Source organism: Sorex fumeus, unplaced genomic scaffold (assembly GCF_029834395.1).
Source record: "Sorex fumeus unplaced genomic scaffold, SorFum_2.1 ptg000094l, whole genome shotgun sequence".
Lineage (NCBI taxonomy): Eukaryota > Metazoa > Chordata > Mammalia > Eulipotyphla > Soricidae > Sorex > Sorex fumeus.
This window is the reverse complement of record NW_026606151.1, coordinates 20,350,001-20,363,659: the sequence shown is the minus strand read 5'-3', so window position 1 is coordinate 20,363,659 and position 13,659 is coordinate 20,350,001. Positions and strand designations below refer to the sequence as shown.

The window sequence follows — 13,659 nt, the reverse complement described above, 5'->3', positions numbered from 1 at the left end:
GTTTCTGGGGCTGTGGCCATGCTCCAAACTTAACTCTGATTTTCAGGGAGAAACGTTGGGTGGTTTACTTCCCATGGATCACTTTGTATATAGAGAGATGTCGCGCGGCCGCTTGGAGGAAAAGTCCTAGTTCCCGCATACTCGAGCTGTGCTTGTAGAGGCTTCTGGTCACCGGGGTTCCATCTGGGGGAGGCGGAATGCGGTACCTACCCCATCTGGGACTTCCCGATGATCTCGGCTCTTTTTGGAACCTGTTTTTTTTTTTCCCCTTCGGGAGCTGTGGATCCCCGCCCTCCATGTGGCCCTTCTCTTTGGCTGTATGCTGTAAAGATGGCGCTGGGGGGCGGGCTGTGGGCGTGACTTCCAGAATCAGAGGTTACCTGGCAGCTCTAGTCCCGGCAGATTTGAGGAAAAGTCCTAGTTCCCGCATACTCGAGCTGTGCTTGTAGAGGCTTCTGGTCACCGGGGTTCCATCTGGGGGAGGCGGAATGCGGTACCTACCCCATCTGGGACTTCCCGATGATCTCGGCTCTTTTTGGAACCTGTTTTTTTTTTTTTTCCCTTCGGGAGCTGTGGATCCCCGCCCTCCATGTGGCCCTTCTCTTTGGCTGTATGCTGTAAAGATGGCGCTGGGGGGCGGGCTGTGGGCGTGACTTCCAGAATCAGAGGTTACCTGGCAGCTCTAGTCCCGGCAGATTTGAGGAAAAGTCCTAGTTCCCGCATACTCGAGCTGTGCTTGTAGAGGCTTCTGGTCACTGGGGTTCCATCTGAGGGAGGCGGGATGCGGTACCTACCCCATCTGGGACTTCCCGATGACCTAGGCTCTTTTTGGAACCTGTTTTTTTCTTTTTCTCCGGGAGCTGTGGGTCCCGCCCTCCATGTGGCCCTTCTCTTCCGGCTGTATGCTGTAAAGATGGCGCTGGGGGGCGGGCTGTGGGCGTGACTTCCAGAATCAGAGGTTACCTGGCAGCTCTAGTCCCGGCAGATTTGAGGAAAAGTCCTAGTTCCCGCATACTCGAGCTGTGCTTGTAGAGGCTTCTGGTCACCGGGGTTCCATCTGGGGGAGGCGGAATGCGGTACCTACCCCATCTGGGACTTCCCGATGATCTTGGCTCTTTTTGGAACCTGTTTTTTTTTTTTCCCTTCGGGAGCTGTGGATCCCCGCCCTCCATGTGGCCCTTCTCTTTGGCTGTATGCTGTAAAGATGGCGCTGGGGGGCGGGCTGTGGGCGTGACTTCCGGAATCAGAGGTTACCTGGGAGTTGTAATTCCGGCAGATTTGAGGAAAAGTCCTAGTTCCCGCATACTCGAGCTGTGCTTGTAGAGGCTTCTGGTCACTGGGGTTCCATCTGAGGGAGGCGGGATGCAGTACCTACCCCATCTGGGACTTCCCGATGACCTAGGCTCTTTTTGGAACCTGTTTTTTTTTTTTTTTTTCCCTTCGGGAGCTGTGGATCCCTGCCCTCCATGTGGCCCTTCTCTTTGGCTGTATGCTGTAAAGATGGCCTGTGTGACAATATTTTAGACTTATACACTATATCAATATATCCATAGAAAATTATGTTTCCATGCATAGGGAATCTGGTTAATCACTGAACTAGAGACCAAATTCTGTACTTGTCTTTTGTATGTTCTCGTAGTAGTACTGGTCCTCTATATTAACAGTCTCATTAAGTTAAACAACTCTTCTGGATGAATCTCTTTCTAAGAATGAATCTCTTTCTAACTGTCCACAAATAGTTGGTCTCTGAGACTGAAAAACTTGAGTGTCAGGTGCTGCACTGTGGAAAGTGCATCAAAATAATGCAGTCGAGGCTTCATAAGGGAAGATACCTTCAAAGTCTGAGAATTTGAATCCTGTCAAGGAAATTCCTAGGTCTGCTGTAATATTTCTACTTCTCCAATTCAGATATTGGGAATCCTAAATAATTTCTATCACAAGGTTGAGTGTTTGCAGCAAAAATTAATAAATACATGTAACTAAAGCCAAAAAAGAAATGGTGCTTTCTACATTACTTCCCCCCCCCCCCCCCCGCTTCCTTTCATGTTTATTCAGGGTGTCTATATGTCCTTTCACAAAGGACATAACACATAGGTATACAATCGTAAAATGGACTTTATCAAAATTAAGAACTGCTCCTTGAAAACAACCCTTTAAATATGCAGGCCACACTCTTCAGTGCCACCTTTGAGAACATCATGCGATGACTGGAATGGGAAGGAATGGGAGTGAAGATAGATGGTTGACAACTACACCACCTCCGCTTTGCTGACGATATTGTTTTAATAACACCAAACATTAGCCAAGTGGCACAAATGCTGGCCGACTTCGACCGTGAGTGTGGAAAGGTCGGACTACAGCTGAATCTTATGAAGACAATGTTTATGAGAAACAGCCTTGTTCCTGACGCCCCATTCGCTCTCAACGGAACGACCATCTCCGAATGCAACAGCTATGTGTACCTAGGTCGAGAGGTCAACATGACAAATGACCTGGCACCCGAGCTGCACAGGAGGAAGAGAGCGGCTTGGAACGCCTTCAAGAGCATCGAAGAAATAGCTAAGAGAACGAAGAACCTCTGGCTCCAGGAACATCTCTTTGATTCCACTGTTCTTCTTGCATTAACATACACCTCAGAGACCTGGGCCCTATGCAAACAGGATGAGAATGTTATTCGGGTCTCCCAAAGAGGAATTGAAACAGCTATGCTTGGAGTATCACATTTCACTCAAATGAGAGAAAGAATCCAGAGTTTCGACCTCCATTGACGATCAAGAATCAGGGATGCTGTCTCGTTGCCAAGGCGTCAAAAATCAGATGGGCTGGTCATGTAATGAGATTTAGAGACGACCGCTGGACTAGAGCTGTTACCGACTGGATTCCACGGGATGTCAAAAGACCGCGTGACTGCCCACCTACCAGATGGTCAGACTTCTTCCTCAAGACCATGAACGATTAGTTTGAGGCTCTTTGTGTTCCTAGAACGAACAGACGCCATTGGGCTACACTAGCACGCGACAGGGACAAATGGAGACATTACGGGCGCCTGCTCGAACAAATCGATGATTAACGAGAAGTCAAATGATCAAGTGACACTGAATGTGACCTGAGAGGCCCGCTGGGGCACTGAGGAGAGCAGGGAAACAGTTGCCGCCCCAGTCACAGACCTGGAGGGTCACGGGTGGGAGGAAATGTGGCCACTGCTGCGAATGCACACAGCCTCTTGGGAAAAGTCTGAGTGTCTACCTTACTTTTAACAATCTGGACCATTTATTGAGTAGTAAACCCTCATAGTGCTTACACCAAGCAATACTTACTCCTAGACAAGATGATGGCATATAGTTTGACCACAAGAAGCTTCAAAATCTCACCTCCAAAATACTTTTTTGCCGAGTTGTGCCTAGCTTCTGCCGCATATATTTAAATTCTCTCTGTTCCAGCTTTGTCACCACTTCCTGGAGCTGTTTCTGTGAGAAAAATTGGGTTTTAGTTTATTCAGTTGGAGAATTCTTCACAACATCTAACAGAAATCATAGGCTTTCAGACAATTAGAATGACATTGAGTATTTGTTGAGCCCTTACAGGCTGAGAGAAAGAATAATCAGTCCAGTAACACAGTTGATCTCCATGGCAATCTGCAAAACTAGTAAGATGCTTCACATAACTTCTGTGAAGTGTTGTCTGGGGTATGGTGCCGCCAGCAGGTCAATCTGTACCTGGAAAGCAAGTGCATGAGCAGCCTGATTGTGCTTTCAGACTTCTAGATACCCCAAAATTGCTGCTGTGCCTTTGGCTGGACCCTAACACTTGGGGCCAAGTTTACCAAGAAAGTAAATGGCCAAAAGTTAGGTATGTGGGAGACACACCGACAAACCACCTCCAGCTCAGCTATATAATTGGAGGCTAGGTCTCTCTGCTTCCTGATCAAACTGCTTAATGGCCATCATCCCAGAGACTAATCTCAGAACCCAGCGGTTTTTGGCAGAAATGTGTCTGGTCCCTGAGTAGGTTACCGGGACTGGGCCACCCCAGTGGGGGAAGGGTGGTGTCCTGTCGCCTGCTGCTTTTTGGCGGCTTAGTGGCCGCCATGCTCTAGTGGCCATTGGACAGTCAGGTTTGGGCCCACAGTGATGAGACATGCAGGGCCTCACGAGATGGGTGTGGAGCCGGCCCTTTCCTCCCCACCCCAAAGAGACTCCTAGTCGCCGCCCACAAATGGTCTTTCTGGCTCCTGATCAAGCTGCTTAATGGCCATGACCCCAGAGATTCAGGAACAAATCTCAGAACCCAGCAGGTTTTGGTAGAAATCCCTCAAGATTTAATTGTTAAAATTTCAGAATTCCAAAATCATATTCATAATGTCATGTGTTATTCATAACATCATATGTTATTCATAACCAGCAATAGAAAACAAATAGTCTATGGTTGACTTCTCGGCAGATCTGAGTGTTGGGGTAAAATCCCAAATAATAATGGTGGGTCTGGTGTTGAAATATTGAATGTAATCAAAGTAGAGAGAGAGAGAGAGTAATGTGGAAACCATCTGCCCTACAGGTAGGGGGAAGGTATGGGATGGGGGTATACTGGGGATTTGGTGGTGGAGAATGGGCACTGGTGAAGGGACGGGTGTTTCATCATTGTATGACCGAGACTTAAACCGGAAAGCTTTGTAACTGCTCTCACGGTGATTCAATAAATAAATTTATAAAAAAAAAGTAAGGTGGAGTTCATGAAAAATTCAATAGCCTAATCAATGGCTGAATAAATAGCAATACTCCTACATTAAAATAAAAAAATTCTGTGTTGTAAAATCAATTATTTGTATGGGGTTCAGAAGCTTGTTCAAGGGGTCAACATAATTCCTCGATTCCACATAGGATTAAGGAAAGAGACAGCCGGAAAGTGTCCACTCTGTTATTCCACCAAAGTTCAAGGCAGCCTTCATACATAACTTTGCTTGTATGTTAATATAAACCCCTCACTGGACTTCATATACAGAAGTTCATTTCTAAATAGTTAACCAGCCCTCTAAGTCTTTTTTTTTTTTTTTTTTTTTTTTGCAATTTGGGTCACACTCGGCGATACACAGCGGTTACTCCTGGCTCATGCACTCAGGAATTACTCCTGGTGGTGCTCGGAGGATCATATGGCATGCTGGGAATCGAACCTGGGTCTGCCACGTGCAAGGCAAATTAATGTCCTACTCGCTGTGCTACTGCTCCAGCCCCAGCCCTCTAAGTCTTGATTTAACTATGTCCCTTCCCTGTACTTGTGGGAATAAAATGAATTTTAGAAATTGGTGGCCCTTTTTTTTTTTGAGACAGAATGGTCTTTTCATGTCAACTTATGTCCTCAGTAAACTAACAAAAAAAATTCAGTTCCCAGTACTCCTTTGAGATATGATTAATAGCCTCAACTGATCAAGGTTGAAGGTCTAAATTCTACTCTTGTGTCTTCACCTATCTTTCTCTGCACTCACACCATGGCCTGGGCATGGTACCAATCAATCTTTCTTATCTCTGCCCTTGTCATCAGTCTTGAGTGTAGGAGACCCTATCTTTTCACCTCTCTTTGATGACTTTTCCACCATCAAAGCATACCAGGCAGATGTCAATTGTTTGTTGTTTTGCCTTCTGGGTCAAACCTGGCAATGCTCCAGGGTTACTCCTGCTTCTTCTCTCAGGAATAAATAACGCCTGACAGTGCGTTGGGAGAGATATGGCATGCCACGGATCATATCATATATCATGACTCAGTTTGCCACGTGCTAGGCTGGTGCCCTAGAGGCTGTACTATGGCTCTAGGCCCCTCACTGTTTTCCAATGAGGGTGATCCTCTACCTTGAATGTGCTGGAATGATATCAGTAGATAATACTAACATAACTGTAGTTGGGCTGGGGGCGCTCTCTGTTTGGTCCCTTACTGAAGGTAGTTTTCCAGGGGTGTTAAATGGAAACTGAGTATCCATTTATAAAAACGTGAAATGACTGATTCACATACCATGCACAAAAATTAGCTGAAAATATAACTAAAAACTTAGACATAAGACATAAAACCACAAATACAGAGAGGAATATACATGAAAAAATTGTAGCATGGCTTCAGCAATAAGTTTGAAGAGTTGATTCAATAACCAGGGAAACAAAGATAAATAAGGAATTTGAGACGGAATTTCAAACAAGTCTGGAAGGCCAGAAGTGAGACCATTTACTTTCTAAACAACTGAACCTGGTTTGACCCTGACTCTGCATATGGTGCCTGAGTACAGTCAGGAGTGATGCTTCAGCACATAGTCAGGAGGAAGCCCTGAACATTTTAGGTGCAGATCAAAAATGAAAGTAAAAATTCCATTCCAAGGAAAATTTCATGGCCAGAACTTTCATTGGTGAGCTCTATATAACATTCAAAAATATTCTTTACCCTCTGAAATTCTACTAATATAAGGAAGAAAATAATGAGCTTTCATGCACAATTTCTGAGTAAAGCACTACCTAATACCAAAAGGAGACAAGAATAAAATATAAAGATAATATTATAGACCAATATTATATATATATATATATATATATATACATCACTAAGTGTGAGTGTTGTAGCACTGTCCTCCCATTGTTCATCGAGTTGCTCAAGCGGGCCCAGTAACATCTCCTTTATGAGACTTGTTGTCTAAAAATCCTCAATGTAATTTAGCAAAACCAATTCAATAGAGTACACTGTTACCATCATATATCATGACTTGTCAGTCTGATTTTGGATTCCAAGGACTGTTAGATATATGAAAGTGTAGAAACATACTATATCACAGTAACAGAAAAATAAGAATCATGCAATATTTTTTCAGTAGACATAAAGAAATCAAATGACAAGGGTCAACATTCTTCTGTGAAAATAATGCTCAGTTATAAAAGAATAGAAAAATTGCTAGGGACCATTTCTGAACTTCTACTGGCATTGCTACCATTCCAGGTGAGACCAGTCTTTTGCTTATATTCTTGGACCTACTCTGGAAAGGGAGGCAGAACCTTCCTTTCTGCCTAGGTCCCAGTAGCCTCCACACCCACCAAGTTCACCGAGTGAAAACAATATCACCGAGGGCAGGCACAAACATGACCAACCAGCTCAGGAAATCCTCAGACAGTAACTTTAGTGACACATGATGAAGTTGTTTAATAAGCTCAAAGAAATGATGGCAAACATAATCAACAAAGCATAAGAAAGACTTGAAATGAGAAGACTACTGCAATCAGAAGAAATGGCAGAAATGAAGATCATGGTAAGTTAATATATAGAAACTCTGAACAGCAATGGGAGCTTTGAACAGCAGAATAACTGCAGCTAGTAAAAGATGAAGAAGTTCCAAGATGTGGAGGATGAAAATTCTAGGTTGAAACTAGTAAAAAAAGAAATAAGCCATACCAGGGAAATATAGGAGGAGTTTGAGAGGAACAATATAAGAATCACCAATGTCCCTGAAAGCAAATTTCGTGAAGAAAAATACTTTAAAAAAATCATCGATGAGAATTTCCCAGAGTTGAAGAATACAGGCAATAAGATCCAGGGTTCCCAGATGACCATACTCAACCAGGAAAAGTACAAGACACATTATACTGAATGATAAATTCTGATGATAGAGACAAAATATTGAAATCAGCAAGATAAAAAAGCAAGTTCCATACATAGGAAAACCTATAAGAAGTACAACAGATTTTTCAAATCAGTCTCTATGAGCCAGAGAGAATGGAGGGATGTAGTACAAAAACTAACTGAAATGAAAACTTCCCCAAGAGTACTCTACCCAGCTAGATTATCATTCAGATTAGAAGGAACCATACAGAGCATCATGGACAGGCAAGAGCTTAGGGAATTTATAGCCTTGAAACCAGTTCTGTGACAAGCTTGAAAAGAATTCTTTAGGGGTTGGAGGAATTATAGCTGGTAGGGTGCTTGCCTTATGCAAGGCTGACCTGATTTTGATCTCTGGCATCCCATAAGGTCTCCTGAGAACTCCCAGGAGAAATCTGAATGCAGAACCAGGAGTAATTCCTGAGCATCACCAGCTGTTGCCCAAACTCAAATATTTCAAAAAGTTAAAAACAAGAAGTAAAGACCTGCCAAAAGTCTATTAATACACTGATCTGAGAAATAATAGAAGATAAATACAAAAAATGCAAAGACGTTTCCACTATATCTGTAGAAAAATTAACACTGATTAACTGGATAAATTGCAGAAAATAATTGAAAGATTCTATGCAATCTCTATTAAAACTCCAATAGTATTTTTATTATTTATTTTTTTAAAATTTAAGATAATTTTATTTATTTTTTTTATTAGTGAAACACCATGAGGTACAGTTGTAGACTTACAAATTTCAGTGCTTGGGTTTCAGTTATACAATGATCGAGTACTCATCCTTCCACCAGGACCCATTCTCCACCACTAATGATCCCAGTATCCCTCCCCGCCCTTCATCTCACCCTGCTTCTGTGGCAGGGCATTCCCTTTTGTTCTCTCTCTCCTTTTGGGTGCTGTGGTTTGCAAAAGAGGCATTGAGTGGCATGTTCGATCTATAGTCTACTTTCAGCATGCATCTTCCATCCTGGGAGGATCCTCCCAACACCCTTTATTTGGTGCTCCCTTCTCTATCTAAGCTGCTTTTTCCCCTAGCATGTGCACTGGCCTCCAAGCCAGGGAGTAAACCTCCTGGTACCCAACAGCATTTTTAAAAGAAAGAAAATAACAACTGAAAATTTGTAGGACTCACACAAGATCCTGGAGGGCTTGCACATGCGTGAACACACATGGACACACACACACACACACAAACATAAATGGAATAAAACCAAAAACACAGAAATAAAGCCATACAAATCTGGTTACTTGTGATAAAGGATAATACAAAATTGCATAATGTAGAAAGGAAAGTCTCTTCAACTCATACTGCTGGGGAAACTGGCGAGATCGGGTGCCAGGGTAGTATGGCCTTAGACAATGCTGGGGAAACTGAGTATCCATTTATAAAAACATGAAATGACTGATTCTCATACCATACACAAAAATTAGCTGAAAATATAACTAAAAACTTAGACATAAGACATAAAACCACAAATACAGAGAGGAATATACATGAAAAAATTGTAGCATGGCTTCAGCAATAAGTTTGAAGAGTTGATTCAATAACCAGGGAAACAAAGATAAATAAGCAATAATTACTTGAGAGTACATGGAAATAAAAAGAACGTTTTACAAGATAGAGAAAATATCAGTGAAACAAAAAGTTATCATATGAAGAGAGGGAAACTATATCTCATATATCTAACAGGAAGTCAATAACCAAGGTTTGTAAAAAATCATAAAACCCCCAAATACCATTATCAAAGATAAACAAAAAAAGCCAAATAAGTGAATACACATTTCTCTCTCTTTCTTTTTCTATTTCTATCTCTCTATCTCTTTTTCCAGAGGGCACTCATAAGTGCTCAGGAATTTCAATTGACTCTGTTCTCAGGAATCACTTCTGGTGGTGCTTGAGTGACAATATAAGATGTCTCGAATTTGAAGCAAAGTTAGAAAGGCAAATACCTTTCCTCTTGTACAATCTCTCTGGTTCCAAAATGCAGATTACTCTAAAGAAAACATAGACTGTCAACAGGCATAGAAAATTGCTCACTATCACTTATCATATGACTGAAAAAAATACAATTCAGAACTACTATCAGAAACCACTCAGAGATATAAGAACAGTTTATATCACATACACCAGGTATGACAATTTTGGTGATTTTCTGTAGAACATGAAACATTCATACATTTTTTTGTCAGAGTAAAAACTGGATTGGTTCTATGAAAATCATTACAAAGGGTCAGAAGATGTTTACTTGGTCAACTAAGGTCTATACTTACAATATGATCTAGAATTAATTCTATGTATCTATCCAAAGAATACAAAGCCCTAGCTCAAGGATAGAGCCACACCTATTCAATACATTGCTATTTAAAATACTAAGGATAAAAAAAAAACACAAGTACCCAATGATAAAATGGTTCACAAGGAAGATATGGTATATTCACACAATAGGATCCTACTTAGTTATAAAACAGGAAAGTTTAAAGTTAAAAACATTCCCATTTGTGACAACTTGGATGGAGTGGAGGTATAATTATAGACAAAATAATTCAGAAAGAGGTATACAAATTCCAGGTGATGTCCCTCAAACATTCAATATAAAGAAACTGAGTAAGGCAAAAGAAACACCAGCACTTGGATTCTGACCAAGGGGGGAAACCTTGAGGAACTAGAAGGGGAAGTTTGATCAATGAATGGATGGATGTAGATGGAGTTCAGCATTTTCTTAGTGAGACTGTTGTGACAACTCACCTTTGCAGTGAGTGACAGAGAACATTTGAAGGATATGCTACAATGAAAATAAGTTCTGTCAAATAAATAAGTAAATAAGGTTTCAGAGCACTATCCGATGAGATTTTTAGGAACTTTCTTGTCCCCCCACTCACCCTGTATCTTCGACAAGCATCTTCAACAAGAGCAGTGAGATGTCCTTTGTGTCTTGGTGTCTTCTCACAGTGCCAACAGATGAGCTGACCATCACTTTCACAGAACAGGGCGAGCTTCTCTCCATGTTCATCACACATGTTCTGATCCATTTCCTTAAAGGTTTCAATGATAGTTGCCAGCTTCTTGTTGGGCCGGAGACTATCACTTTTAAAAGGTTTCCGACACTGGGGACAATGAAATGTCCCCAGAGACGATGTTTCAGAGTTTTGGTTCTCAATAAGGCCCACTATGCACACGCGGCAGTAGATGTGCTCACAGTCGATGCTCACGGGCTCAGTCAGCGGCTCGAGGCAGATGGGGCAGGTAATGTCCTCCATTAACTTCTTGATAACTGTAGCTGAGGCCATGGCTTTTCCGGAAATGCTGCAATGTGGGATCAAGTGGCAGAGATGAAGCAACCAGAATTTTCCAGTGTGTCAGAAATATACCTCACGTGAGTTTCTGTGCCTCCTCAAAACTTGAAATCTCTCTAAGAGAGATATGGATTAGGATTGAGAAGATTCATTTCATGTGGAGATGTTGTGAAAGATAGTGCTCATAATCACATATGGTCCCTTAAATGGAGTATAATAAAAATGGAATAAACCATAATATTTTGTTCCTTCATTCCATTAACAGCATTTGAGTTATTATTTGTTTGAGTATGTGGTAACATAGTAGACCAGTGTTGGATAACATTGGGTTGTCCTTGCTCCTCTCACAGGGAGCTTAGGTTTATTGAATTACTCCCATAACAGTGCCCCTGAGACACACTCAATTCCGTCAAGCACTAATAATCCCATGTTGCTTTTCTTTTTCTTATATGTCCTTTGCATGGTTTATTTAGATATGTCCTTTTTTGTATAGACACAGGAAGATAGTTCATGCTATGCTTTGTAATATGGGAGTTAATTGACTCCAAAATATTTACTCCTAGGCATCCATACTAACTTGACTTAAGCCTCAGTTACCTTTAGTTCCTACCACTCCAAAAGTAGGGTCCTGACGAAGGGACTGGAGAGACCCATGGCAACCCGTATGCTACCCTGGCATCGAAAGAGGACATGCTAAACACCATAAGTATAATAAGTTAAGAACCTGGTCATGGAACAAACTCTATCATGACCCAAAAAGATGTAATTGCATAAGGATCCTGCTGGGGTTAGAGAAGACTAACCTGGCCTGAAGACTGTGGTCTGGATTATATGGCGAGATGTCCCCAGGAAGAGCTAATCTTAAACTTAATATACCTTTTACTGTGTTCTTACAAAGTGACTAGAAATATTATAAGAAATAAATTTACTATGATTGTTTAAATGGATTACTCGTTGAGAAAAGGAGAAAGCAATACACCCTGGAAGGAATCTACCCTTGAACAGATCTCATAGTAATTTTCTAGTAATCTGAAGTGCTGACCACTCAGGTGAGAGTTTGTCCTTGAGGTAATCCCCTAGAACTTCCCCGAAGGAGTGACTTTACCTCTGTTTGCTGTTATGACAATGTTCAACCCCACCTTTGTGTATCTCTACCCTTCATGGTTGTTTCTATATAAATCTGTTTATATAGAAATAGAGAGGAGAAGGACATGTACTAGAAAGACGATGACTGGAAATAGAGGACTATGAAACTATGACGAGGCTAGGAAGGATATACTAAGGAGAGGACTTTGAGGAGACTAGGATGATGGAACTATGATGAGTACAACCAAGACGATGACCACAATTGTGCTTTAAGGAGAGAGATTGGACTACGCTGGGGAGGAGAGAGAAATAAACTGACTACAGACCAGCCAGGAACCTGGGGCCTTGTACATCCATTCCCCAGGTCCTCAGTCCGTCTGTCCCCGTGGGCCAGGCGGGGGAATGGTTCTCAGGCACCCAATGCACCACCATGCCTTTCTCATGAAAACTCACTAGTAATCAACAGGTCAGAGGTTGGAAGAGTTACTGTCCGTTTTGCTGAATTATAGTCCTAAGCATTTTAAGAAGTAGATGGGTTTGTCCTTTCTCCTATTGCAAGGTACTTAGGTTTATTGAGTTACACCCACCAAAATGCTACCAAGTTATAGACATGCTCACTGGGGCACTCCCAATACGCTGTTTATTTTTGACCTCTCCTTTGTGCTCCTTTTCCCCTAACTGTTCAGCTAAAATGTCTCTAAATCAGACCCTGTAACCTGTAGGTCAAGTCTTCTGGAGGCTCTGGATTTTGTATATATAAGTGAAATATTGCTGTTCTCTTTTCTTTATATTCTTTGCCTAGTTGGTTTTAGGTCAAAGTCTTTTTTGTATAGACACAGGAAGATAGTTAATGCCATGCTTCTGTAATATAGGAGTTAAATGACTCTGAATAATATTTACTCATGGGTATCTATCATATTTACCTCACTTAAACCTCAGTTGCCCTAATTCCTAATATCCCAAAAGAGAGGTCCCAGCAAGGTCTTTGGATGAACCCAGGGCAAGCCATAAGCTATTGTGGCTTCCAGAAGGGACTGGCTAAATGCCATAAGATGTACATATAGTGAGTTGAGAGCACAATCATGAAAAAAACTCTGATATGACCCCAAAAAGAAGTAATTGAATAAAAGCCCTGTTGGGGTCAGGAAAAACTAACTTGGCCTGAGGACTGCAATCTGGGATTTGTAGTGAGATGTTCCCAGAAGAGCTACCCTTTAAGCGTAATATCATGGTATCACGGTCCTCCCGTTGTTCATCGATTTGCTCAAGCGGGCCCAGTAACGTCTCCATCATGAGACTTGTTGTCACTGTGTTTGGCATATTGAATACGTCACGGGGAGCTTGCCAGGCTCTGCTGTGCAGGCGAGATACTGTCGGTAGCTAGCCGGGCTCTCCAAGAGGGGTAGAGGAATTGAACTCGGGTTGGCCATGTTGGCCGCTTGTAAGGCAAACGCCCTACTGCTGTGCTATGTATTCAAACAAAATGACTAGAACTATTATTGAAAAGTAAATTTATTGTGATTATTTCAATGGATTACTAGCAAAGGAAAGGAAAAAGAAAAATGCCCTTAGATGGAGTCGTGCCCATGGGCAGATCTCGTAGAAATCTTAGAGTGCTGGAACCCCTATATGAGATTTTGTCCTGTGAA

The 13,659-nt window shown here is 42.0% G+C and overlaps 1 protein-coding gene across 1 annotated transcript in view; it reads right to left on the bottom strand.

Annotated features, from left to right (window-relative positions):
• Positions 1-13,659, bottom strand: part of LOC130040366 (E3 ubiquitin-protein ligase TRIM38-like) — a 30,055-nt gene that overhangs the window by 14,977 nt on the left and 1,419 nt on the right. The window contains exons 2-3 of the mRNA XM_056132417.1: positions 10,511-10,934; positions 3,372-3,467 (exon numbers count right to left, since the gene is read on the bottom strand). Coding sequence (XP_055988392.1) covers positions 3,372-3,467; positions 10,511-10,918 — 504 coding nt within the window. The 5' untranslated portion in view covers positions 10,919-10,934. The remainder of the gene's footprint in view (positions 1-3,371; positions 3,468-10,510; positions 10,935-13,659) is intronic.